At 50.2% G+C, this 25,805-nt stretch overlaps 10 protein-coding genes across 10 annotated transcripts; 4 read left to right on the forward strand and 6 right to left on the reverse strand.

The window, feature by feature from the left end:
* Window positions 1-228: 228 nt before the first annotated feature.
* Window positions 229-1,853, forward strand: APUU_60669S (RNA polymerase II-binding domain-containing protein; the record flags this gene model as incomplete). Its single annotated transcript, XM_041693934.1, has 2 exons — window positions 229-378; window positions 447-1,853. The coding sequence occupies 2 exons, from the start codon at window positions 229-231 to the stop codon at window positions 1,851-1,853; spliced, it is 1,557 nt and encodes a 518-aa protein (XP_041559815.1).
* Window positions 1,854-2,065: 212 nt separating this feature from the next.
* On the reverse strand, window positions 2,066-2,847 carry APUU_60670A (uncharacterized protein; the record flags this gene model as incomplete). The annotated part of the gene is made up of 3 exons (XM_041693936.1): window positions 2,066-2,224; window positions 2,329-2,438; window positions 2,532-2,847. The coding sequence occupies 3 exons, from the start codon at window positions 2,845-2,847 to the stop codon at window positions 2,066-2,068; spliced, it is 585 nt and encodes a 194-aa protein (XP_041559816.1).
* A 1,059-nt stretch (window positions 2,848-3,906) lies between these two features.
* Window positions 3,907-4,254, reverse strand: APUU_60671A (uncharacterized protein; the record flags this gene model as incomplete). The annotated part of the gene is made up of 1 exon (XM_041693937.1): window positions 3,907-4,254. The coding sequence occupies one exon, from the start codon at window positions 4,252-4,254 to the stop codon at window positions 3,907-3,909; it is 348 nt and encodes a 115-aa protein (XP_041559817.1).
* A 5,421-nt stretch (window positions 4,255-9,675) lies between these two features.
* Window positions 9,676-10,530, reverse strand: APUU_60672A (emp24/gp25L/p24 family protein; the record flags this gene model as incomplete). The annotated part of the gene is made up of 4 exons (XM_041693938.1): window positions 9,676-9,686; window positions 9,774-10,053; window positions 10,126-10,314; window positions 10,378-10,530. 4 exons carry the CDS (start codon window positions 10,528-10,530, stop codon window positions 9,676-9,678), a joined length of 633 nt encoding a protein of 210 aa, XP_041559818.1.
* A 496-nt stretch (window positions 10,531-11,026) lies between these two features.
* Window positions 11,027-15,067, reverse strand: APUU_60673A (ubiquitin-specific protease UBP15; the record flags this gene model as incomplete). The annotated part of the gene is made up of 10 exons (XM_041693939.1): window positions 11,027-11,136; window positions 11,191-11,320; window positions 11,375-11,689; window positions 11,750-12,885; window positions 12,940-13,997; window positions 14,049-14,238; window positions 14,296-14,453; window positions 14,512-14,656; window positions 14,841-14,961; window positions 15,059-15,067. The coding sequence occupies 10 exons, from the start codon at window positions 15,065-15,067 to the stop codon at window positions 11,027-11,029; spliced, it is 3,372 nt and encodes a 1,123-aa protein (XP_041559819.1).
* Window positions 15,068-15,977: 910 nt separating this feature from the next.
* On the forward strand, window positions 15,978-17,463 carry APUU_60674S (protein kinase PKP2; the record flags this gene model as incomplete). The annotated part of the gene is made up of 4 exons (XM_041693940.1): window positions 15,978-16,105; window positions 16,157-16,276; window positions 16,335-16,617; window positions 16,672-17,463. 4 exons carry the CDS (start codon window positions 15,978-15,980, stop codon window positions 17,461-17,463), a joined length of 1,323 nt encoding a protein of 440 aa, XP_041559820.1.
* Window positions 17,464-17,972: 509 nt separating this feature from the next.
* APUU_60675S (YqaE/Pmp3 family membrane protein) lies at window positions 17,973-18,418 on the forward strand (the record flags this gene model as incomplete). Its single annotated transcript, XM_041693941.1, has 3 exons — window positions 17,973-18,021; window positions 18,095-18,170; window positions 18,238-18,418. 3 exons carry the CDS (start codon window positions 17,973-17,975, stop codon window positions 18,416-18,418), a joined length of 306 nt encoding a protein of 101 aa, XP_041559821.1.
* A 231-nt stretch (window positions 18,419-18,649) lies between these two features.
* Window positions 18,650-19,534, reverse strand: APUU_60676A (signal peptidase complex subunit SPC3; the record flags this gene model as incomplete). The annotated part of the gene is made up of 3 exons (XM_041693942.1): window positions 18,650-19,167; window positions 19,228-19,301; window positions 19,389-19,534. 3 exons carry the CDS (start codon window positions 19,532-19,534, stop codon window positions 18,650-18,652), a joined length of 738 nt encoding a protein of 245 aa, XP_041559822.1.
* Window positions 19,535-19,976: 442 nt separating this feature from the next.
* On the forward strand, window positions 19,977-20,697 carry APUU_60677S (gamma-glutamylcyclotransferase family protein; the record flags this gene model as incomplete). The annotated part of the gene is made up of 2 exons (XM_041693943.1): window positions 19,977-20,004; window positions 20,138-20,697. 2 exons carry the CDS (start codon window positions 19,977-19,979, stop codon window positions 20,695-20,697), a joined length of 588 nt encoding a protein of 195 aa, XP_041559823.1.
* A 369-nt stretch (window positions 20,698-21,066) lies between these two features.
* On the reverse strand, window positions 21,067-25,363 carry APUU_60678A (uncharacterized protein; the record flags this gene model as incomplete). Its single annotated transcript, XM_041693944.1, has 8 exons — window positions 21,067-22,726; window positions 22,775-22,846; window positions 22,896-23,306; window positions 23,387-24,549; window positions 24,619-24,676; window positions 24,755-24,832; window positions 24,889-24,995; window positions 25,172-25,363. 8 exons carry the CDS (start codon window positions 25,361-25,363, stop codon window positions 21,067-21,069), a joined length of 3,741 nt encoding a protein of 1,246 aa, XP_041559824.1.
* Window positions 25,364-25,805: the final 442 nt, after the last annotated feature.

The following is a 25,805-nucleotide window of genomic DNA, read 5'->3' on the forward strand; positions in this document are numbered from 1 at the left end:
TATAGACTGCTAGTAAGATAGAGTGATATCTGGCCGATGAACACAACGGGTAGTATTCTATTAGACCAAATATATTATTTACTATTCATTAATCTATATAACTAATATATTATCTAGATATAATGGCCGGTTTGTTCTTTCATACTTCCAGCGTTCACGTGACGTCGACTGCTGGTGACGATCCTGGTCTCGACCTCAACCTCACCCACAACCATCCATCCAAGCAGCATGGCCTCCCACCAAGTCGCCATAGCAAAGGCCTCGCTAGCCGCCGGACTCCTCCGTCCGGACCCAACCTCAGTCGCGCGCGACGAGATCACAGCCCTGCACACCTCTCTCGACAGAGCGCTGGCCCACTGCTCTCGCGCAAACATCCAGGTTTGATCTGCGTGCCTTGCCCGCCGGTAATCGCGAAATACTAAATCTGCCTTCTGCCGCTCGGATAGTCCTGCAAAGAATGGCTTCTCAGATATCTTGTCTCCTCGTCTAATCGAGTCGGCTTGTTGGCGAAGTACTTGGTTGCGTTGTCGGGGTCGTTCGAGGATAACACCAACAACTCCAACTCCGCCGCAGCGAACACGAACACAAATACGAACACGAATGCGAACGCAAAACAGGCGCAGCGGCCGTCCGTGAAGAGGAAGAGGCTGCATATGCTGTACCTCCTGAATGATGTGTTTCATCATACGAAATACCACAGCTCCTCGTCGGCTGCATTCTCTACCCTCAGCGGCTCGCTGCAGCCGCATATGGTGGAATTGCTGAGTTACGCTGCATCCTACGATCGCGAGAAAAACCCGAAACACCATAGACGGCTGGACGAATTGCTGGATATCTGGCAGGAGCATGCCTATTTCGGTGCCGACTATGTAGGCAAACTCCGAGAGGTAGTGGCCAACTCTGCCGTCTCAGGCCCGATCAAGACGTCGGCAACCCCCGGTGCGGAGGGTGCCGAGCCAGATCGTAAATCGAGAGATGCACCGTTCATTATGCCCGCGACTCACGGCGACCAGTCTGCTCCTTTTTATGATCTCCCGGCTGCGAATATCATCCCGCATATTGTTCCGAATTCGACGGCTCCGCTGCGGCCGGATTTGATCAAACCGTTGTTTTTGACGGCGGGTCCGGCGGACCAGAAGCTAGTATCAGCGGTCAAGTCGTTTCTTAATGATGTGGACCAGATCTATGGGCTAGGTGAATCGGACCAGAAAGACGGCGGGATTGTGGACATTGATGAGCTCGGCCAGACCGTCGTCCGCGATGAAATCACGGGAGAGATCCTCGAAGGCGAAACGTACTACGGCTGGTCCCGGTCGTTCTGCCAGCAGATGAAGAAGAGAAACGCGCGAGGCCGCGGGAGCCGAAGTCGCAGTCGCAGCCGCAGCCCCCATAAGCGGCGACGGTACAGCGACAGTGCCAGCGATGACAGCAGATACCGCAGCTCATCTCGAAGCCGGTCACCCCGGTCACCCCGACGAGACCGGCGGTATGACTCGCGGTCTCGCTCGCGAAGTCGTTCCTACTCGCCGCCAAGTGCAGCCCCCCAGCAACACCAACCCTCACACGCCCAAAATACATACGCCCAACCGCCAGGCTTCCCAGCGCAACCCCCTCAAATGCCATACAACCGTGGAAACTTCCCGCCGCCGCCGCCGCCAAACTACCAAGGCGCGTGGCCTCCTCCGCCTCCACAGAGTTTCTCCAACTTCCCGCCTCCATTTCAGCAGATGCCGCCAGGTCCACCGCCACCGCCGCCAATGCCTCCAGGATCGGGGCCATATAACTTCCCTCCTCCAGGCGGGCAAGGCTGGCATCCCCCACCGCCGCCGCCGTCTGGACGTGGATGGCGGTGATGTACAATACAATCAATACAATTGAATCAATTGGTATAAAATCAGAACCATAAAATTGACAACAATAATAAGTACATAATCACAAGAGCAAACCGAACAAAAACGGAGTAACAATAGACTTTGAAACTTTATAAACCACCCCAGAATAGAATAAAATATGCATCGACCCAACCAACCCCATTCAACCCCTACCCCTTCTAACACTTGACGAATTAAAGCATCCTCGAAGTAGAGGTTGGAGTCGCACTCGCACTAGCACTCGCATGAGCCACCACCGAACTCGGCGCCTCAGCAGCAGCCTCCTCCTTGCCCAGCTCCACCGCGTCGTTGAACGAGATACATCCGCTCTGGATGACGGATTGGGTTCCGGGCTGCCAAAAAACAAAAATAATCATATCAGTATATGCCCATCTTAAATAAAGCAGTAAATCACGTAGATAGGAAGGTGGGTAGTTGTGGGGGATTATATATATACCTCCTGCGAACCCTCACTTGGTGTCTTATCGCCCTTCTTCGGATTCCCAGGTTTACCGGAACAGCACATCAGACTGAGTCCGCATTCGGAGTTTTCGGACACGGCGTTGCCTGAATCAAACAACCGTTAACACCCACAAAACAGATACTAGGGAATTAAAGTAATTGGATGGATGGAGGGATGGATGGATGCAGGAAACGTACAACTCAGCCCCGTCCTCGAATTCACATTCACATCACCAATCAGCGGCGCAATCTCGCCCAGTTCTCCAAAAATCTCCTCGAGCTCGTCGCCGATGTTGGTGCAGCATTGCTTCGACGCGTGCGAGGGCGGGCAGGTCTCTGTGTTGTTTTTTATGCCTGCTGCGCCGAATGCGGTGGGGGTTTCGTGCGCGATGCTGGAGAGGGATGATGAGGATGAGGATGAAGTTGTGGTGGTGGTGTAGGGGATTGCGGTTGTTAATGCGGGTAGAGTGAGACAGAGGGTGAGGAGGGACTTCAGGGTGGATTGGTGGTGCATTTTGGTTGTTGTGTTAGTATATAGGTAAGGACCGTGGTTGTGGCTAGAGTAGAGACAAGTATAGGTATAATGAGTGAATGAAGTTGGTTATTGGTTATTGGTTAGTTGGTGGTTACTGTTAGTTGGTGAGAAGAAGAAGATGAATTCAGCACGGCGATGTTATTCAATATTCAGGATGCAAAACAGGGAGGACGATTAATGCCACAGGGGGACTGTTTCAGACTCTGTTGGAATGAGCACGCCAGGGCTGGAATGCAAGGAGACCGACGCTCTACAGGATTGTTGTCAGCACTCAGCAGGTTCCTGGGACTGTGTCACTGCACGAAGTCATAACATTAACAGTCTACTGTCTCAGCTGATGAAATCATCTCGGAGAATTGACGCGTCTGTAGGAACAGCTCAGACTCAGAGCAAGGAGGGATGGTTGCTGGTGGCTGGACTGCAAGGGATACGGTAACCCTAACAGCTGCAGAACCGCAGAACGTGTTTCAGTCCACTGGACTTAACTATTACGGATAAGAATGCTTATATCGGTCGCAGTAAGAAGAATTTATTGCCTAACATGGGTATCGCGCAAAATAGAAAGATTCTGGACTTGGGTCGCATAACTCGACTATCCAACTATATCAAGAACACACTGACACTGCAGTGACACTGCACTGACTGATGGCCACATTCAGAACAAGAAGAGAAGAAGTCTCCTGAACAAATGTCGGCCATTGTCTCCAAAATCCAGTTCTGGTAGAAAGGCAACATATAAGGGAGGGGATGCCGCGGTTGTATAAAATGGTGAGAGGAATCGAAGAGGCAGAGCATACAGAGGTATGGCAGGGGTATGGCAGGGGTATAGAAGGGCTAGTCAAGGCGTGAAAGTAGAATCGTGGTCCACGTTGGTGTCGCTATGTCGCTAAGAGGGACGCTGAAAGGACGAGAATGGGATCAATCTAACAATCACAGCCCTGCCGGCAAACACCGCTTCCATACCTCAAACAATGCAGAAAAGAAAAGATCAATGAATCGTCAACGGCCATAAGGCAAGACAAGATGCTATATGCCCGACTATACCGCCGACTGAGCGCCAGCGCTGTCGGGGCTGTCGCTGGGGAACTTTGACGGGGGAGAAGGACCAGCCGCGTGGCCGGCGAGGATGCCGCTGGTCGAGTTGCCGCTCTGGCCGCTGTTGTTACTACTTCTGCTGCTGCGGCTGGTTGCGTAGCCTGTGTCTTCGAGATCCGCGAACCCGGCCATGCGGCGCTGGGTGTACTCGAGCATGATGCGGCTGTAGTCCTCGACCGATGCGTGCTGGCTGCGGTGCACGTTATGTTCGGGATGGATGACGGTGATATTGCCAGGCGGGCGGCCTGCGTCTGTGCCTGATGGGGGCATTGGAGAGTTGGAAGAGGGCATTGCTGTGGTGGTGTAGAAGTAAAGTCTATAGATAGGGTTAGTTACGGTTCCACGCAACGGTCAGGTTGTGTCAGGTTGTGGATTGATCGGCAGATCGGTGCAGCAGCAGCATATCAAGAGTCATGTTCAGGCTGATGAAGGGTCTGAAAGTCGACCTGTCCAGCAGATGAGGTAAGGAGATGAGGGTAAGGGTGTGAAGGCGAAGCGTGAAGAGTAGTACAATGCAACAACAGTGCTCCGTACAACACAACAGGCAAAACAGACCCAAGAGGCAATGATGGTATGGCTCACCTTAAGAGACTCGAGAAGTAGTAACAACCAGGTTAGGTTCGCGAAGGATTCCGGGGAAGATCGTAGCGTGCGAAAAGTGTAGTGGAATAGCAGCACCACGGGACGAACAGTTGGAACTCTTATACCAATAGGCCGGGCGTATGAAATCACAGCCTGAACAACGGCGGAGAAGCGACAGTCCACATCCAAGGTCACAATCTCGAGCACCTCCAGACCGAGCATCTTAGTGTCTGCCTGGGTCCAGCCACATGGCGATCAAAGGGGCGGATGCGCCTGGGATTCGCCTGCACCAGCGACGATGACATCAGGGGTTCCTGTCCCTTAAAGCCCAGCCGGTTCACTCAACGCTGATTAGCCCTATTCCGGCGCTGCTCCAGTAGGAGCGCCTCCTTTGACTCCATTGACTCCGTTCTGGTTCGCTGGCCCACACGCTCTGCACCCGGCGGAGCCCCGATGAGGTCACTGTACAGGCCCCACCGTTGTATAAGATTAAGACTCGGATACTCTGATTTCCGATTCGATAGCACTCTGCAGTCTGGACTCTGTAGTTGCACTCTGTACACAGCTGTCTTATTTTGTCTCGTGTAAACTGCCAGTCCGGTCAGTGCTGCGTTATGTCTTGTATGTCACTCGGACAGACCAAGTCTCAACTCAACGGTCAACGGCGACAGATCCAGACGCAAACTCTGGTCTCGATGATCCGTCCAGCGACCTCGTCTGGATGAGTCCACCTGCATTCAACCGAACCAAACAGAGCACAGAAATTCGATTCGAGCTGCAGGTTTTGCCTTTGGAGAGAATTCGACCCTGTGCCGAACACGCAGTGACAGCGAAAGGCGGGGAATCGGTCTAGTCGACAGAGGAAGGATTTTCGTCTTCGTTTGATTACTAACTGGTCACTGATTGTTCAATCTGCTGCAAGTCTGCGACAGAGCAAGTTGTGCCTGGGGCTCCGACTGCCTCTTCCAGCCAATGACGTCAACGGTCCTACGTGGGTTCTATACTGTCCATTGCCCACCAGCTTGGCTCAAATACAGTAATACTCGGCGGGCTTGAATAAGGTAGCATATACTGTTACCATTGGCAACAGCTCACCCGAACGACGGGGCTGGTTGGGTATGTCATAGGCCATACCGTAGACACTATCGTATGAAGTCATGCCTGGACCCTTCAACGAGGATCAGACAGAGCAATTGAACTCTGCTCGCATGCTCTTCGGCTGCCCTGCTGCTTCCGGCAATGGAGTCGTACCAAAAGACGTCAGGGGGCTTCCCGCTGCATCAGAAGCTCCTGAGGGTGCCGCGAATGCAGCCTACTCCCTGTACTGTATCCACTGGGGGCACCCACTAGGACATCCTCCGGGCTAATTGAAGCTTAGACTGCTTCATCATGGAACATATATCCGTCATCTTCCCCAGCCATTGTCTTATGATTATGCCGAGACTGTCGAAATCTCTCACCATCGTCATCCACCCAGTGTGATGGCCAGTAGGATATACCCCATGCCTCAGCTACGCCGTCCCGGCCCTTTTTCTCCGTCATGGTCTCCATCTGCGCGGCTTTACCCTTCAGGAAAACAGCTCAGCATCACATTCTTCATGACGATCCTGCCACAATTGGGTATACCCTCCAACTGATTGGGCTGGTCGAAGCAGCAGCCGTCGCCAGACTAGCTATACGAGACAATTGACAGCCAAACCCAGACCCAAGCTAAGAGAACGAGATGGTGTGAAGCGACCGTCCACCTGCATGACTCCGTGGAGGGTGTTCGTCATACCAGCCTCTAGTCTAAGTGTCCACATTCACAGAAGTTGGCACCGGCAGTGGCCCTCACCTTCGGCCGGAGCCTCGCCGGCATCCACACCCCCTAGACTTTCGGGAGAGAGCCACCTCACCGTGCACGGCGCTAGCCCTACAATCCTTACCCAGTACAGATGCACTTTGATGTCACTTCCCGACTGATCCAGCGCGCCGTGCGTCACAAGTAAGAACAACACTCTGCTTACCCTTTCCAGCAGCCTAGTAGGCCCCATAGGGAGCTCCCGACTCATGCATGTCAGCTCTGAGCTATCGAACTGATATTCTCACAAATCACACATATCGAGAATGTGGAGAACTCTAGCCTACACCGTACGTCGGTAGATTTCGGGGCGGTTCCATGCATACTCCATACTCCATACTTGTTTACGGTGTACGGTGTAGAGCTCGTCTGCCGGTGGAGTATGACGCCGTTCGGAATCTTCGCCATGGTCTACTCTTATGCTGAAGAATGTAGCTGACCTGGTGTATCTGACGATGTCATCGTATTGCCTATTATGGATGATTGTCTCCTTGGTGGCTTGCTGTGCATCATAGGGCACCACATGTAAAGTTACTATCTCGGGTTGCTAACAATGGAATTTACGAGCGCCAGACTATGTTATCATCGCTATACTTTGCTATTGCCGACGTAGAGACGTCTCTTATGTCTCTTTGTAAAGATGCCCTTACTCTTTTGGTATTTCTTTATCATTGCCAGGAACAGTCACAACAACCTAGTATAACCCTGTACTAATTTGATAATTGATACCAGTTGGTACAGGCATTATACTAACTATATCCTATATCCCGGAGTATGGAGAAAGATATCTTGTTTCTATTAACGACTGCAACTTCCCACAGACTCGCACCGAATACCCGAGCAAGCCATCACCTTCGTCATTTCCCAGCATGTCATACACTCACAGCTACCCACGTTACCAACTTACCAGGGCTTCCATGCTGGACTCTGATCTATGACGTCTGCCGTCGAATATCGAGAACCGAAGCCGCGATCCCACGTCCTCAAGACTATGGCCACGATGCCTCCACTGATCGCAATCCGAATCGTCCATAGAGCCAGCCTCCTAGATCATATTCCTTCCTTCCTACCTGCCTACCTACCTCCCACCCTTACAACGACCCGAAGAACCCCCGGTGACTTGGATATTATACGGTAATACCAGATGACGTCTTCGCCCGGCTATCACGAGTCAAGAGTCATCTCCTGGCACAGCCTGGAAGATCACTGAGTCATCTCATCTCATCTCACCTCATTGCTATTGCCATCGCTTCAGGAGTCATCACGCCGGGTCTTTGGACTCCAGAGATAACAGTCGTATCAAAAATACCAATAACTATTAACAGCAGAAAAGGAGAAATGAACACCCTCGTCCCTCAGGTCGCCAATCCCACTCATCAAGCCCATCCTTCTTTATCCTTCCTTCTTTCCATCCGACGGATATCACGGATACTATCGATACCCAAATACGGCCTGCGTGGCATGATTCAACCCACACTGCCTCGAGATTCTTTAGATGATACATCATACAATATCAGGATAGAATCTGTCTCGGGGTAATGGTCTCCTGCAGAAGGGCCATGTCATCCTCGCTAGATGAGGAGGAAAGGGAAGTATCCACTACGGTCATTGAGGTAGGCAGGTAGGTAAATGCCCAATGTTGTAGCTCTACTCCTCCCAAAACTTCTACGGTGTAGATGGACAAGGTCTGGACAGCACTTATCCAGTGATGATGAAGGGTCCTTCTTGTCCTGGTCAGTTTTACACCGTAGACTCTCTAGCAGTGTTTGGGGATGAGATATATGGATCGTGTCATGTCATTCAAATAATAGACTGGCTATGTATGAAATACCCCCGGGCTAGGCAGAAGGTCAGTAAGGAGCTGTCCTGAGAGGAACGGAAGAAACCTGGCGCTGGTAACTGGTAACTGATGCCTTAAGCCCGTATTATACCAGTTTCTCCTTCTGCCTTAGACTCATGTCTGATCAGAATAACATTCCATCGTCCACTGCGATTGAAACATCCAGGTACGATTATGGTCTCATCTCTGAACTATGATATAAGGCCACTCGTGTACTCTCTCGACGCCTAGACATGAAGTAAATAATAAGAACAGGTTTGTAGTCAAGTTCCAAAGGTAGGTAGGTAGGGCAGTGATGTAATAGTCCCATGCCATGTCAGGTATCAATCTACGACTTACACACTACAACCCCTGGTGGCAACAACCACGCCGCACTCTCTCTATCAGAAATCCAGCCCGTTCACTCCGTCATATAGCATTTAGAGCATCACAGGGTAGACACAGATAGCACGGAGGGTAACTATACGATGCAAAACAGGATTCCGACTGAGCTGGGCTAGAACGGGTACTTACTTACTTACATGTTAAATCAACAAATCAAGGAATCCAACCCCCCAACGTCATAACGTAGCAGTGGCAGCCAACCATGCAAAATCCGCTCTCGCGTGGAGTTGACAAACTCGTCTCAACGACATGCAGGTTGTAGGCCTAGCCATCCCATCCCATCCCATCCCTGCCCATGCACAGACCTTCGCGAAGGTAGATAACCGATCCATTTCGGAAACCGATGCAGCGAAGCGAACCTACCTTTCTGGACTGCTGGATGCTGGACGCTGGAGCCCTGATGTCGCCGCTCCGCCTCCGCATCGAACCAGAAGCCAGACCCCGATCTGAACCCACTTACTTGATCCTGACCCTGATTTCAAACTGCGGTGTAGGCAAGACAGCTCAAGAATTCGACGGTCTCGGCTCCGAATCGACTGGGACGTCAGGTCAGACGAGGTGGTTCCTTGATGGTAATGGCGATGGCAATGGCGATGGCAATGGCGATGGCAATGGCAGGTGGAGGCCGGTTCTTCTGACGTATCTTCCTCGCCTTTCCCCTCTTTTTCTTTTTTCTTTTCTTTTTTTTTTTTTTTTCCTTCTTTATATGTGATGCCCCATCAGTGTCATGCGGTTATGGTTCGCTTGTTTCGAGCACCGTTGGAAACGAGCGGATAATAATTAGCCAGCTTCGAATGGCGAGGGCATCTCCGTTTTAGGTATTGCCACCGTGGCGGGAGTGAGAACAACGGTTAGACGGTACGGGAGGGGAAACCCAAAAAGAAGTATGGTACACCCTCGTAAACGCTCCTCTAGTATTCAGTAAAAGTGAGAACATAACACATGGATGGACAGGACACATCGCTCAATGCAAAGACAGTAAGATTGGGTCTAGACGCAAGAGAAACATAGATACAGATACAGACGCCACAATTCAGAGATCATATACTATAGTCATGCTCGCTCATCACACGTAACCTGAGTCCGGCAGTTAGTTAAACCCAAAATACCAATTACGCGTGAACCTGACACAGTAATTGGAGGACGTATGGCGGAGGAACGTACCTTTGCGGGCTCCCTGGAAGAAGAACCGCACAACAAACACCTGCAGCCCAGCCATAGAAACCATCATCAAACCCTCAATCACGCTGAAGTTCCAGATGCGGCGCTCGGTGCTGCGCACAGTGCTGAAGTTGCGGTTCTCACGTGTCCGGAAGTACTTCTGGTTGCGCGAGATGGTGGACAATTGGGCGGAGAGCTTGAAGATGGACTCCTCGATAGCGGAGGCTTGTTCGGGGTTGGCGCCCTGGCGCGAGGGGAGTTCTGCACGGGATTCGTTTTCAAGCTATAAAAGGGGAACAGTCAGTGGGGTGGTTCTCTTTTTTTTGGGGGGGGTACAAGGGTAGTAGAGGCGCACCGCGATCTCGAAGTCAACCATCTTCTCTGCGAATGTGGACATTTCATTGTTGAAGCAGAAGCGGTATTCACCAACGCTCTGGGCCGTGAACACAAAGTCTCCCTGACGCTCCTTGGTGCCATCTAGGACCGACTTCTCGCCAGGTCCGACAACAGCGTAGTCGACATCGAAAGAACCGCCGGATTGGACCTGCAAAAAGAAAAACTGTCAGAATTTTGCCAATTGTGTAATATTACCAGGATTGAAACTCACAGCAAAGTAAAATGCGACTTTGGTGTTCCGCTGGTCGACAAACTTGTAGAAGCAGGCCTTCTCGTTGGCCTCGAGTCTATACGTCAGGGCGGTTGCGGTGACGGACGACACCAGGCAGGCAAGAAGGCCGATGACCAGAGCTGTGAAACGCATGTTGAGCGGATTGAAGAGTCAAGTTCGGTGTTGGGGACTCCTGTTGGCACACGCGACTCGGCTTGGGTTCTGGAGAGGAAGTTCTGGCCAGCTTGTTGTTGTCGCTGTTTGTCCTGTTTGCACTCCCCGCCTCCACTGCGAATGGCATTCACGACACACGTCAAGTCCAATGGCAATACAAAGCTTGGTTGGTTTCGGTGTTCAGGCATTAATCAATATTCAATTGGCTACTATTGATGCACCAGTATGTTTCATGAGAAACTCCGCCTCCCCTAACCCCCCAGGCTTCGTAAGCATAACACTGTAAGTTAAGCCGTCTACTACATAAAAAAAAAAAGAAAAAAAAAGAGGGCAAAAAGGAAAAGAAAAAAATAACTTCATTGCGCTCAAGGCTGCTTAACATTCACTGATTGCCGCCACCAGACCGTAGCTGTACACTCTTCAACGGGGCCGTATGGTGCGGGAACCTATTTATCATCATGTCCCTGTCCGGCTTTTATCTGATGAAGAAGGATTCGCTTCTGTTCCAAAAGTTCTGTTTCTTACTCGGGTGGTCCAGACCGAGCATGTCGTCGGAGTCACCGATTACATCTGAGAGTATATCATCTGGATAAAATTAGCCATGATACCGTTATGCTATACTATGTTCCTGCGACATACCATCTTCCAGATATCGTGGGGTTGAGTAAAGCTGGCGGGGAACAACAGCAAACTTGACCTTCTCAAATCGCTTCCCCTTGAGGCCGGTTCGCTTCGATAGTCGTTCCTTGGTCTCTTTGAATATTTCTCCCTTCTTGGGGTTAGCCCACGAATTACCAATGTAGGAAAGTTACCTGATACTTACTGGTTTCATAACAAATTTGAAAGGCACGCCGTGCGGCTTGTTGGTTTCCTTGTCAAAGTTGTAAGCATTGATCGTCTTTGAACCGGACTCCATATTCAATTCTTCCTCTGGGGTTTTCTCCGCATATAAGGCGACAAAGTCGTTGGTACCGCCGAATTTGCTGTCTTGCGGGAACTCCTTGTATATCTTGTAATTGTGCACCTCGAAGACACGAGCATTGCTAATCGTTTCGTCGTCCAAGCCCGCCTTCTTCTGTAAGCCAGCTAGGACATCGGTTACTGATCCTTCACGGGGTACCAAAACTTCCACAGTTTGCTAGCGCAGAGAGTCAGTTAAAATTCGAACCGTGAAAAGAACGGCGGGGTCATTTCTCACCTCTTTAGTGATGCCCTCGGAAAGCCATGTCACGCGGAGGCAGACCTTAGACTCGAAATCGCTTAAGCTTGTTTCCAGGACCTCATAATATAGTGCATCTTGCCGAACAACATTAATTCCGTAACCAGATATCTGCGTACCCAGAACTGTCTGCAGAGTCTGTGCAGTCTGGTTCGCATTCCTCTTGATGAAACCCTTGGCTTTTCCGCTATTGGCGACGACCGGTGAGAAACGCAAATGCGTATAATCAACGCCCAAATGCTCGCCAACCTTCTTGGAAAACTGGTCGTACGACATCTTTTTGCTAAGAACCAGGGTAAACTCTTCGCCTCCAGTCGTCTTAATCGGCGCAAAGGTGATGTTGACACGGTTCAGCAAATAATCGTAATAGAGTTTGGCATCCGGATAGATCGCTGTCGGAGGCAGCTCCGATTCTTTGATGGACTTCTGGAAGGTGATAATGTCGCCATCCTGAATCTCGGATTGCTGGAACGTCTGCTTCGGCTTCATGAGGTCGATCATGTTGTGTTTGATCTCCTCGTAAAGGACAAATTCGGTTCCGGCCGGCCAACTCATGGTCTCGAGTATTGTGGGTGCAAGGTCTGCAACCTTCTGGGTCTTCCGTACATACACCGCACCGACTCCATTCAAAGTTTGCTTGAGCACGTCAAAGTGCTTCAAGAAGATGAGCACCGAGGTAGAGCTGTCAGGCCAAGACACGGTGCCATCGGCAGACGCTTCTCCGACCTCCACCCAGACCCTGAATGCATTGCCCTTGGTGCCATATCGGCTATACGCCTCTTCCACTGTCATTTCCGGGTCCTTAATGACTTGATCAGGTCGCATTGTCTTGTTCTGCCTGTTGACCATGACCCAGAACCGAATTTGGAGCGGGTTCACTCCTTTCTCCTCTGCAATATTTTCCGCAAATTCGCCAACCTTGGTGGTCCTGAGGAGTCGATACGGTTTCGGGAAAGCCGCTTCTTCGGCCGGCTGCTCGGAACTCGTTAAATCAAACCCATTATGGTATTTGAAGGTCTCTTCCGACAAGACTCCAACATTGATATACAAGTGAGCCTCTTCTCGCTCCTTCCTTCTACGTGCCAGGTCCGCACGTTCTTCAACTAGTCGTTTTTCTAAAATCGAAGCGCGTTAGCAAATAGTCGGTACAATAGTCGGTACAATCATACCAATATGAGTAGGCACGTCCTCTTTCGTTATCGGGAAGAGAACATCATCCGATCTGGATTTGCGGACATAAACCAACATGTAGGCGTTCGTTGATCGCTTTGTGGATAGCGCTCGAGTATACGGCTGTCTCACTCCAACCGAACCGTTGGGAAGCTCATACTCTCCGCCATAGTTTTCTTCGAGCACTTCTTTATCTGTCGCTCGGGTTACCCGGTCGTCATCAAAGCGGTACCAGTGCCCATCTTTGGTTGGCTTCAGGAAAGCAAAGTAGTGACCCGCGTTCAGGTCACCGCTGTGGACTAGCACACCATGTAATTCATAAATCCATGACTCGGACTTGTCGGCATCCTTCGAAAGATAGGGGGAGGCATCAAATTCCATCGGGAACGCATGTCGGTCATTAATCTTCATCATCGCATCTCGGTGGATATCATATTCAAAACGTTTCAGGTGTAGGTGTAACACAGGAGGGAAGCTCTCAAAGATCTCTCCTTTGTCGGCATCTTGCAAACCGTACGGTTGACCCGCGTCGTATTTGTTTTCGCCCTCGAGTCTCTCCACTTGGATATAGTCCTTGAAACTGTCATCAAGCGTCTTGTTGTTCCTCACGTTCAGCTGAATATCCCAGAAATCTTCCACTCGTGATGATTCGTAGTCGACATTAATGCATGAAATATACGTTTTCGATTTTCCAACAAACATATCGGGAAGTGCCTTTTCCGCCGGGGTACCCTTCATCTTCTCCTCTAGCCTCTCCATTAACTTTCGCGATAGTTCCTGGACATCCTGCTGTTCAAAAATCTGCCTCGACTCCCAACCAAACGATGCCGTAAGCTCCGTTGTCGAAACAGGATAGTCGCTCGTTTGGAGGTTGTTGAAGAGCCTCTGAAGGGTCCAGGCGCTGTTATCTCGTGATGCCTCCGCTTCCGTTGGGATCTGGTAAACGGCCTTTCGGAATGCATTGGTGAAATATAGTGACTGCAGTAATGAATTCAGATAACACGTCGCTCCCTGATTCTTCAACCCAACCATGCCGGTTTCTTTCTTTGAGTCATAGCTATACAACTGTCAGCATAACCGTGATATTAAACACGACCAGGGTTCATACTTCTGGAAGCTGTGCCATAAAACACCCGTCGGATCTTTGACAACACGAATATATGCGGTGACATTGGCCTCGTCATTCTGTACAAGAGGGACTCCGTGCCCTTCCCATGGCACGGTGAAGAGCCTACGAAGCTCGCAGAACCGCGTGAAACCCCAATCACCCTCGTCCGCATTAAATCTATGAGTAGCGACTACAAGGTAGGTAAGCATACGAAACAGAGTTTGGAAGATCGGCTGGTCTAACTTACCATGTGAAAGTTGAATGGATGGATCGTTTGGATTCCAAAGCACCAGTGAAAATTGCACGCAGGCATACCAGTTCGCGGGCGGTTCGTCTTCCCAGGCATGCTCTAGATAGAAGGAAGCGTGTTCGACGTGGTTTCCATAAGGAAAGAAAAGTACCCGCCTGCGAGCGAGCGATGTGAGCGCGTCGTTCGGACAACAATGCGGCTATTTCCACTCACCACGGGGATCCGCCGCACTGAAAGACTGGTCCATGCTCCTTCTTTTTCAACTTCCGCCAGTCCTGAATGTTCCATGTGTGCCAAGTTTCATCTTCGGTTTCAAGATCTGGGTCTTTTGGGAGGACGCGGGCCATCACAGCCGGAACTGCAGCAGAGACACATTTTAGAACATATTCTTTACAATCAATTGAACGCATTGACGAGCCGTAGCCGAAATGCGGGGATCAGCATGGCCATTGCGGGGAAGCCAGGTCGGAGCAGCTGTATTCTTCGCGAGCTAGATGTGCGATCTCCGGGCGACAGGATTGAATTCAGGGTAAGGTCCTTACAGTCATCCGCAGGGGGCTCAGCGTCTGGCTCCTCAGAGCCGGACTGAGAAACGACGACATCATCGGTTCTGTCATGTTGAAATTGTTCGTATTCATCAACGAGCATTTCACTATCTGCGACCTGGACAGGTTCAAGAGATTGTTAGTAAAAGGTTGTATGCCAGGGATTAAGCTGTTGTTGTTGTCACATCTGCGACAATCCAAATTCAAAGACTCACGTTGTCCATGAAGGAAGAAAAGTGCGCTCGAGCACCCGAACTTGGAGGCGTTCGCTGCTCGGGGAGGAGAGGACAAAAAGGACAAGTTCTAAAGACAAAGAAAAGATAAATCTATTCCACAGATCGCAGGGAGGGGGCGAAGAGGGAGCAAGCAAAGGTGTAAGGGACAAGCAGATCTTGTCTGGGTCTGAGCAGGTTCCAGTTCAAAGGGAGTTGAGGCCTGTGGCGGAGTCTTGCAGAACAAGAACAACGAATAATAACGGCTTGCGGGACACACTCTGAATCAGATTATTAAGACAGCACAAGCACAACACCTATGTAGGTCTGCCACTAGAGGTTAATATGAAGGCTCGGGTTTCTTTCTTTATTTATTTGCTTATCTACAGTCCATCTTTCCTTTGCAGCTCCATTAACTGGACGCTGAAGGCAAGAGGCAGGGAATTCAGGGCAGCACAGTGATATCATAAGAATTGGTCTTCCTTGGTCCGCCCGCACTTATGAGCACTAGCCTCGAGCATAAGTCTGTACACAAACATCCCTATACTGATGTCGGCTGGCATGCTGCAGCAACCAAGCTTATCTTGAATTGAAATTGGCTACATGGTATTATTTGTTTTTTCCTCCAATGCCAAATAGAGTGTGACTTTCTCCAAACTTTGAAAATAAGAGAGTCGGTTTGCTTTTATGCAGTCAGTCACATGCCTGCCCAAAGCTCTCACCGCCCGGTCAAACAATATCATGACTCCGCCCGCATTCAGCAATCATGCGATCAGCAAACACCAGCTCGACAACCCCGAGGGAGTCATGTATGAGACTCGTCGGTCACATATAGTCTCGTCTCCGGTTCCTCGAGATTTTACTCACCCCGGAGCACCCTCTACAAATCCATGAAGCACACCTGACACGCTCATTCGTCGAGATGCTGCGGAGTCGCCCAGCTCGATGCTGGCGGACCTTGCACAGACGCCCTCTCTCAATACGAAGTCTCAACTCCGAGGGATTTGCACATAATCCCCCGCCATGGAGACCTGTCTCGGCTCTGGATGAGTATGTCGCCGCTAGTTTTTTCGAGTGATTCATCACTAATATGTCGTCTAGATTTGTCGAGCGCCAGATTCGGCCGATCAGTTTACGGCAGCTCACTTTCTTCGGACGAACCTTGACTGAATCAAGACTAATCAGCTCAGCAAACTACGTGCGCACCGAGCTTCCAACGAGGTCAGTAGGGCTGCTCTCATCATATCTTGCTTCTGCTAACTTAAGTTGTTGCGGCCAGATTAGCACATCGTCTTCGAGATATACAAAAGCTACCATATGTCATTGTCGCTAACCCTCACTTCTCCCTGGTATACGAACTTTACTATAAGGCGTTTGAGAGGTTTCGCACCGTCCCAGAAATACGAACCCTTGAGGATAACGACAGGTTTTGTGACATCTTACGCAAGACGCTCACAGAGCACCTCGTCGTGATACCGAGGTTAGCTATGGGAGTACTTGAATGTCGTGGTCTGCTGCCTTCCGACGCAATGGATGAATTCATGAATACTTTGCTTAGGGCGGTAAGACAATAGTCACTACCCCAGCCGATGAGTCATGTCTAATTTGTGCACTAGAGAATTTCCCGTCGGGTCATTGCGGAACAACACCTTGCATTAACGGAAACATTCAACTCGCCGTGGCACTTTCCCGGATCGCAGGATAGGACAGACCTGAACGCAGACTTCGTCGGTGAAGTGTTCCTGAAATGCAATGCCAAAGAGGTCGTAGAACGGTGCGGCAAGTTGGTACAGGACATGATTCGACAAAGCACTGGGTCCGACAAGATTCCAGAAATCTCCGTGCAGGGGCACCTAGATGCCACATTCCCATATATGCTCAGTCACTTAGAGTACATAATCGGGGAGCTCCTGCGTAATTCAGTCCAGGCTGTCAGTGAAAAATACCAGGACTTGCAGCAAACGCCGCCGCCTATTGAGGTGCTCATCTGTGAAGCACCTCAACATGTTATCATGCGTGTCTCTGACCAAGGCGGAGGAATACCGCGAGAGATCATGCCATACTTATGGTCTTTTACCAAAGGACCTCACAGCAAGGTGCGACTTGAAAATCTAGGACAGGTCCCAGCAATGGCAGCCACATTGCAAGAGCTCTCAGTGTCCAGCGATATAAAACATGCGGACAAGGAAACGTTCCGCGAAAGCTCACTAGACACACTAACTTCGCGGCTTCCAGACCTACGGCTGGGCATCGGACTCCCGATGAGCAGAGTCTATGCGGAGTACTGGGCAGGTAGCCTGGAACTGCATAGCTTGGAGGGATACGGCGTGGACGCTTTCCTTCAGATATCGAAACTCGGTAACAAGAACGAGCAGGTCACGACGAGAGCGGCAATTGATGCCGTGTGATCGATCGCGATTTTCCCGCTCCATTGGCATATTAAATCTTGGCGTATACTCTATATGCCATTTTCCCATGTAAATACGTTCCGGGGAAATCTTCTTGAGGACAAGAGGCGTCGGAATGTACCTTTGTACATCCCCAAATACTGTGCTGCCTAGCCCTACAGCCCTGTCGGCATTTTGCGGCAGCATCTTGCGGCATGACGTCAACGGAACAAACCAGGTTGGTGTTTTACCTCTCGCCTGTATACACTCGAAACATTACTTTATTGTTAGACAATCTGTGTGGCTATCAGATTTGCGTCCTTTGTCGCACCAATTTCCTAGTATTCTTAGCCCAGTGACGTCGTCGCGGCGCCATACCATAAAATGAAACGCATGACCTCTGACCACGACGACTATGTTCCCATTTACATTTTCGTCCTTCTCTTCACTATTCTCTTTCTAAGCTTTATCGGAACCTATTCGGATACCAACGAACGTGCTGAACAAGCTGCACATTCATAGATCTCAAAATGGCTGGAACGGTTTCTATGCTCTGCTTGATCATCATTACTCTCTTCAGTTCGTCCTACATCAACGACAAAAGCTTTTAAAAGCCTCGCCCTGTATACACTATACTAATACACTCCCTCAGTACCCCCACTAGGCGTCTTCCTCATCTCTGGCTGCGGCGCCGACTTCCTTATCAACATCCTCCTAACAATATTGGGGTTAGTCTTCTTCAATCCATTTTCGCCTTACCCGCAGGATCTCGAGCTAACAACTAGCGCTTCTTAGTTACTTCCCCGGTCACATCCACGCTTTCTACTTGGAATACGTCTATTACCATAATCGCGATTCTATGACCCCGGGACGTGCGCCGGGTGTATACTCCGATCGGATTCAGCAGGGTGGGCATCACGGTAGAAGACATCACAATGCGCCAGACTATGGGCCAAACTATGGCACTGTTTCTTGATTTCCCGGGTCTTTTGGTAGATTGAATTTTGGATAGCTAGAATTTCTATTGGCGCTTTGTTCGGTTCTACATATTGTTTTCAACCGATTAAATGCCGCCGTTCATCCTCCTACTCTTGCGTACCGTATTTATGGTAAGGTAGTTTAAATGGAGACCCAATTCCGCAACAAAAAGCAATAGATCCATTCGTTCGATTCATATTTAAGCTCTTCCTTTATAAATACTAGCCCTCTAGACCGAAGCCGCCTGCTCCCCCTTGGGCTTTGATCCCTTCAATGCCGGAAAAGTAAACGCCTTGGTCACCCCCGTCTTCCCCTCCGTCCTAGGCACCGCACCGGTCCCAGGAGCCCACCACAGTGCCCCAACCCAGGGCTGCACATTCCACCCAACAGCCAGCGTCACGTTCGACCGCTCGGCCATCTTCCCAGTAATGTCACTAATCTGGTACTTGCTCTTCTGATCACGGATGCGGAGGACACCGGGGGTGGGTTCCGCCTTCTTGGTCTTGCTGTTGCTGTTCTTCTTGTTCTTGTTCGAGGACTTGCGAGCTGCGGAGCTCTTGCCGCCTGTAGGAAGGAATCGCTCGCGGAGATTCTGGAAGGAGTATGGTGATTCGGGGGCTTCAATTATGGTGTCCCAGATGATGGATTGGGATTGGGGAGTTGCGGATGGGTCGTCTGAGGAGGAGTAGGCGGCGTAGACGTAAACAAAGAGTTGTTTCGTGTTCCAGTTGAAAAGAGGAGAGAGGTCTGATATTAGTCTGTTAGCTCCGCTGTCATTATCATTACTTTGTTGGGGACTAGACGTACCGGCATCCAGGTCAAACCTGATCTGCGCGTACTCTTCTTTCTTGGTTGCGTAGTAGTGGGGTCGGCCCTTAATTCTATACCATGTAAAACAGGTGGATTAGCATAATCCACCAAAAGCAACCAGACTAAAGAAATAGCAAGACAATGAAGAGACAGCGTACACTTTGGCATCCTTCAATTGAACATCCGCCGTCACGTTATCGGTTGGGAAAACAAGGACCGAGAGCGCAGCGAACCCGGCGACGAAGAGGGCGACTGTCGTGAAGAATCCGAAGACCGCTTGCGCGCGGTTGAGTGCTGAATGCATGCTGGTGGTTGTTTCTGTATACGCACTCCTTGTGTAGACAAGGTGAAGTGATAGGATCAGCTCCGGGGCTGTGATGAAGCCACATGGGCCTTTATCGGAGGCGGTGATCGCGGCTTATCGATAAGGATGGCTTGGTCGCAAAAGTACTATAGCGATGCATGCAAAGGAATCAGTTTTGGGCAATTAGAGCTTTTCCTGGTTGTGATTCTTTGTTTTATTTGATTATTCAGGTGAAGTATGTCTTACATGTCATTTATCTTGTTCACGACGCAAGCTCACCCAACAAAGAATAGTATAAGCGTCGTATAGAATCTCCGCTCTCCACCTTAAGCTAACCCCGCGCTACATCTGCCCATTCCTCCAAGTCACCCTCCTCTTACCATTGCGCCTCAACATTCTTTTACACAATCTCACTCAGAACTGCACAGGAGGATCAGCCAGCATGGGCGACCACGTCCTCTTCTTCTATGGTACATCCCACCCTCCCAAGCTTACCCATCCATACCTTCCGTAACTCCGCAGACTTGCGGCAATATATATCCACTCGCCCCCAACACCTCGCTCACCACCTCTATTAAGATTTAATAACAAAAAACTATACAGGTACATTAATGGCCCCCCAAATATTACACCGCGTAATCCATGGCTCGCCTACACCCCAACAATGGCAGAAAGACCTCATCCAGTTTCGGCCCGCAATCTTACACGACTACCGCAGACACCGCGTACGGTACGCCGACTACCCAGGGATAATACAAGCGTCTTTGCTTGGGTCAAACCCCTCAACGGCAGAGGAAAAGGAGCCGAGGCCGTCCGGTGCAAGTGTCCTGGGTACGGTAGTCTCGGGCCTAACGGATGGGGACTTGCACAGGCTGGATATCTACGAGGGGTCCGAATATTCGCGGGAGCAGGTATCCGTGCGAATACTGAGGGAGGCGTTGTCCGAGGATAATCTGGACGGGGGTGAGGATGCGGATAGACATTTGAAGGATGTGTTGGAGGCGGCGGGGGCGGAGTTTGCGGATGAAGGGGAGGAGGTTGAGGCCGAGACGTATGTGTGGATTTCTGGGAGGGAGATGTTGGAGGATGCGGAGTGGGATTTTGAGGCCTTCAAAAGGGATAAGATGGCGTGGTGGGTTGCGGCGGATGAGAGTGAGTGGTAATGTGATATTCATACATACGTAGGTAGACTTGTTGATGTATTGCCAGTGTGTACATTCAGTGTGCTGGTTTATATAGACTCATTCCAAGTTAGGGTAGAGATGGCCCATGGTATTGTTTTGTACATGCGCGCGAAGCATGCAAAGAGCAATTGTAGCTGGTATTCAGTATGCAATAATAAGTGCGACTTCTGGTATCTCATGCTGCCATCGAAAATATGCCAAATATCCGGAACGCCTGTAAATACATCTCTAATAATTCTAGGTATAATAAAAATGCAGCCAGGAAACAAAAGTAGCAAAGGAACATCGTAAAAGGCACAACAGCAGCGTGGTGATATCTTTCATCCACGCCTGGGACTTCGAGCATTTTTATTTGGCATTTGGCGGTGGTGTGCCGCGAACTTGTATTTCAACGTCTGCTGACTCCGCTCTTCGCGCCCCGGTCTCTTTTCGCCGCGGAGCGGAGTCTTCTACGACGTCACCGTCGTCGACATATACAGGACCTGTGCGCTTTCGCTGTTGTTGAGGGGAGCGACGTTCAATTATCTGCGCAGCATCGGTTGATGGTGCCCTAGCCTGGTCTTGGCTATCCGGTACCTCAACGACCACGCGCTTAGCAGATTGATCTTGTGCATCACGCTTGGGGGATATTGCGTGTGATCTGGGTTTGTGGTCGATGAATACCACTGATTCTTGCGTTTCAGCGTTGGCGGTGTTTTGGCCATGCTGGATGTCAGGTTCGTGGCTCTTCGGTTGCACCGACGATTCACGACTTCTGGCAGGTTTCGTTGTTTTCGTACTGGGTGATGGTGAACGTTCCACTTGCACGTCTGGGCTGTTCCTCTTTTCATTTTTGACCTTTTCCTTCACAACGTCCGTAGCCAGAGTACCGAGTAGATAGGATATTGGTTGCTGGTCTACCATCAAGATATCCTGGTCCGCTTTGGCCTTGGTGAGCTGCTCTTGCTCGTTATACAGCAGTTCCATGAATTTACGCAGCCTGGTCCGTAGGAGACCGGATTGTAACGGAGGCCAGTCCTCTATAGAGCGCATTTCTTTTCGCAGGAGTCTCCTGGTGAATATATCCGGGTCCTGAACGAATTTCTCAAGGTAGGCTAAAAGATAAAGCCCACAATCGGAAAAGTTTGGCTGTTGTGGGATTTCCTTTGCAGTCATGCCCTTTATCAGTGTCTTGTTGATTTCAATACCTCGCTTGGACTTTGCCTCTGCAAAGAGATACTCGCGGAGATTGCTGATGGTGGAGGAGCGGCTTTGATTCAGCGAATCGAAAGTAATGACGATTGGCTGACAAGCATCGTATTTCATGCCAGTTGGTGCCCGCTTCTTTGACTTGCGTGATTTCTTCGGCGATCCAGCCGATTTTTGGGAGTCGGGCTGTGGCTGGCTTGAGAAATCGGAAAATTTTGCCGGGGCTAGATCTGGATTCTCTTCATGCTCTGGCCATTCTTCCTCGCCTCGTTTTGACCCCTCCTCGTGTCCTCCTTGCTTGTCGGAAATATCCATAGAGGCTAACGATTGCCTGGCCGTTTCCTCTTTGGTGGCCCGTTGAGCTCCATCCTGCCCATACAGAGAAGGCTCTGGCGTCTCCGGTATTTCTTGGTTGTCGCTGAGCTGTTGAGAGACAGGAGGTTTGCTCCCGTCCATGATCCCCTCCAAGTACGGAAGGTTGCATATGATAGCAAGGTACCAATGCGCGTCCTCGTTGATCGGTACGACTATGTAGTCGTAGCTGAATAAGTCGACGTTTCGAGTCCATTTCTCAACGCCCTCATAATTAATGCTGCGCCTGCCCCTGGGAGAATTGGTAAGCCTTGCGAAGAAGTACGAGTTGAAGAAGTAAACCCGCTTCGCTACTTCTGCATTACACCGCTGGAGGTGATCTTCGAGGAAACGTATGTAAAAGCCGATGATGTTGTCGTTGAGAAACTCGTGTGGCGCAAGTCTCTCCATGTCCAACGCGTTCACTTCGGCCTTTTTCCTCCCGAATCGAGGGTACACGAGAGGTTTCCTAGTTTGTTAGCAGGGCTGACTGGTAAGTAAATTGTGTGTAACATACTTATTCATTTTCTTGTCAACGCCATGATCTAGTTCGGGTGTATACTCGTCGCCAGGACCATCGTCGTCGTCGCTAGCACGGGCGTTAACAAATTTTCTTGACCAGGAGTGGAGCAACTTACCAAACTAGGGCAGTCGGTGCTTGCCGCGCCATTGATCTCGTTGAACGCGTGGGGGGTTGTAAGTTTTGATTGAATTTCTTCACCGAAATTTCAACACCTATGCTGTGTTGCGGACCAGATGCAGGGCTTGAAGCGCGGCCGGAATTGGGAACCTCGTCATGCGTGGTTGCGGGAAACGAGGGGCTGTCACATTTCTCTGCAGTAGTTTTTGAGCTCTTTTGCGCATCGAAATTTTCATCCTTGTCCTGGAGTGCGTCTGACAGCCTCATTCTTTTAGTTGTAACCGAGGGCGGGCTAGGGGCTTCTTCCGTATCTTCTACCAGACCGAGCGGGCGTTTATGCCCGTTTGTTGTTCCAGCGAAGCGTTTATGATCCCGTTCGCTCTTTTTGAAAACCCGATCTATATAGCCCCTTCGCAAAGTATATGTCAGCGTCTGATGTTGACCAAGACAGCAGGTGTGTCCGAGGGCATAAATCCAGAGTAAACTTACTCTTCCTTCTCTTGTACGTCAACCTGGAGCTTCTCAAGCAAGGAGCAAAGTCCTTCTTTTTCCTCTGAAGAGGACAGCTCAAGGTCGAGTTTTGTATCCTGCCCTTCCACCTTGGACAATTCGAACCGGACTTTGCGGCTTGATGAGTCTCCTACCAAGACCTTCAGCACTGTCTTGAGAGAGATCGAACGAACAATTCCAGAATTGGCTATTTTGATGGTTAGTACACCACTGGCAGGATCAACAATGAGTTGGTCAGTCTCGGTGCCTAGGTCATCCAGTAACCAAGGGGTTCCTCGATAATATAAGATTTTAAATCTCTGGGATGCTGGGTGGCGCTTCTTAGACGACTTTTCCCTCTTGTTTTTATGCCCACGTTTCGGTTTCTCGTTAGATAAGAAGACTGTGGGCCGAATATCGGAAGAAGTATTTGTACTCGGTAGATCTCTTCGAGGATTGCTCAGGGAAGCTGGCACTGGTTTGACTGTCACCTCCCCTTGCAGCTCATCAGGACTTTCCCTTGAATAAGATGCACGTGCTTTCCCGGACCGACGTGGTGGGGGGCTTTTAGCAGCACTGTCGTCGATGAGCGATGGCCTTTTCACTATTTCCACGCTGAGATTCGGCGTTTGTCCCGGTAGCTTTCGTGGGACGAAGTCAAAGTCCTCAGTTGTAATGGTCGGTCCTTTTTGTCTTTCCTTGGCTGCGTCGCGAGTAAAACTAAGGTCCTCGTCATCCGAAGAAAAGCGATGGTGGTGGTTGGTGCTCTTCTTAGGGTTAGACTTGGAATTACTTGCGTCTTTATCACTTGTTCGGTGCCCTGATGTCCCGCCGCTGTTGGCATCCCGCGGTTGTTTCGCTTGACCGGAGACCTGGCTTGGTGTTGGCGAACGCGCGTCTAAACGAATTACGCTCGGAGAACGCCTGACTGGGGACCGATCTGGAGCTTCCTCGCCTGGAGTGGTTCTTCGTTTAGGTGTTTCTTCTGGACTCTCAACTCGGCGACGTTTCGATGATCTCTCCGGGGTGTTTGTAAAGTGTTTCGGGCGAGACGGGCTGCTGAAGTACGGTTCCCTTTCCTTTCCCCTAGCACGCACCGGCCCACTCGATCGCGACCCCTTTGATAAAGAGTCGTGAGGTCTGAAACCCCCAATATTGATATTCTAGAAGCGCCAGTATTAGCGATAAGAAAAGGACAGAGCCAAAAGTATTTGACGGGAGTATGGACTCACCTTCTTCTTGGCATTTGCCGTTTGTCCTGGGATTATCGGAACCCCATGAGGGTCTTGCCTAGTAACGAAATCCGTTAACACCGATTTCTCCGCATCCATCAATATTTCAACCAGACAAAGCGTAGGAGAGGCGTACGGCCTGTTACCACCTAGTAACCTGTATTCATCTTTATTGAAAGAGGTACCTTTACGGATTGGGTCCCTCTCCCGGGATCTAAGAATGGGCTATATCAGTATCACATTGGCCTTCTCTTGTCGCAAACTACTTACGGCTTCGGCATCCCTAATCCTGGGTGGGCGACGGAATTGCGCAACAGTCGACGTATAGATGGAGGTCTCCGATCGGGTTCAAAGCTCCTGGCATAGCTATGAGGTGACTGTGGCAGCGCAAAGAGTTGCGTTAGTGAGGTGCAACAAATATGAAAAGCGAGCTTGCGATAAGGCCGGGCTTAGAACAGACGGAATGCGAAGAAAAGTATAGGGGACGAGATCGTGGAACTGAGAATGAAGAAAACGAGGACCGAGCCAAACGACTAATGAATAAGTCTCTTACAAGTTTTTCGGTAGACGAGTCAACCGGAGCGAATTCTGAGCCTTCTGGGGCAGAGGCAATGTCATTCCTCACAGGCGGCTCAGAGGCCGTATTGGACGATGGGAGAGGAGGGTTGAGAGGAGGGGGAGATGTTGCGCGCGGTTGAGGAGGGGAGCTGAAGAGATGGTCAGATATTGCCCTGATAAACTGCATGTATTCACCGCGAGTTTCATAGCGGGATTATCAACCCGGTTGCACTCCGCAAGCCGTGGGATCACATAATAACGATGTGCAAACGCCCACCGTCATCTACAAAGGCGGTCAAGCGGCATGTTTTCTGCCTCCGCTGCGCAAACTTAATGAGGCGATCGTCACCTACTAAGGGCGCAATTGCAAAAAAAAAAAAAAAAAAAACCGGGTTCATGCTGCAAACAGATGTTGCTTTCTCTACTTTGGAGATACTACTAATAGACAGTATAACTAGAGCACCACCTGCAGATATCTCCACTGGTGCCACCCCACATCCATGTGTGAAGTCGCAGAGATGTCCTCCGTAAAGATGAGACAGAAGTGATAGCGCAAGATCCAAGAACGAAAACAGATAACCCCAAGCCATAAACACACGCAATGTTCGCCCCAATGCCCCGTGCCCAAA

Source organism: Aspergillus puulaauensis, chromosome 6 (assembly GCF_016861865.1).
Source record: "Aspergillus puulaauensis MK2 DNA, chromosome 6, nearly complete sequence".
NCBI lineage: Eukaryota > Fungi > Ascomycota > Eurotiomycetes > Eurotiales > Aspergillaceae > Aspergillus > Aspergillus puulaauensis.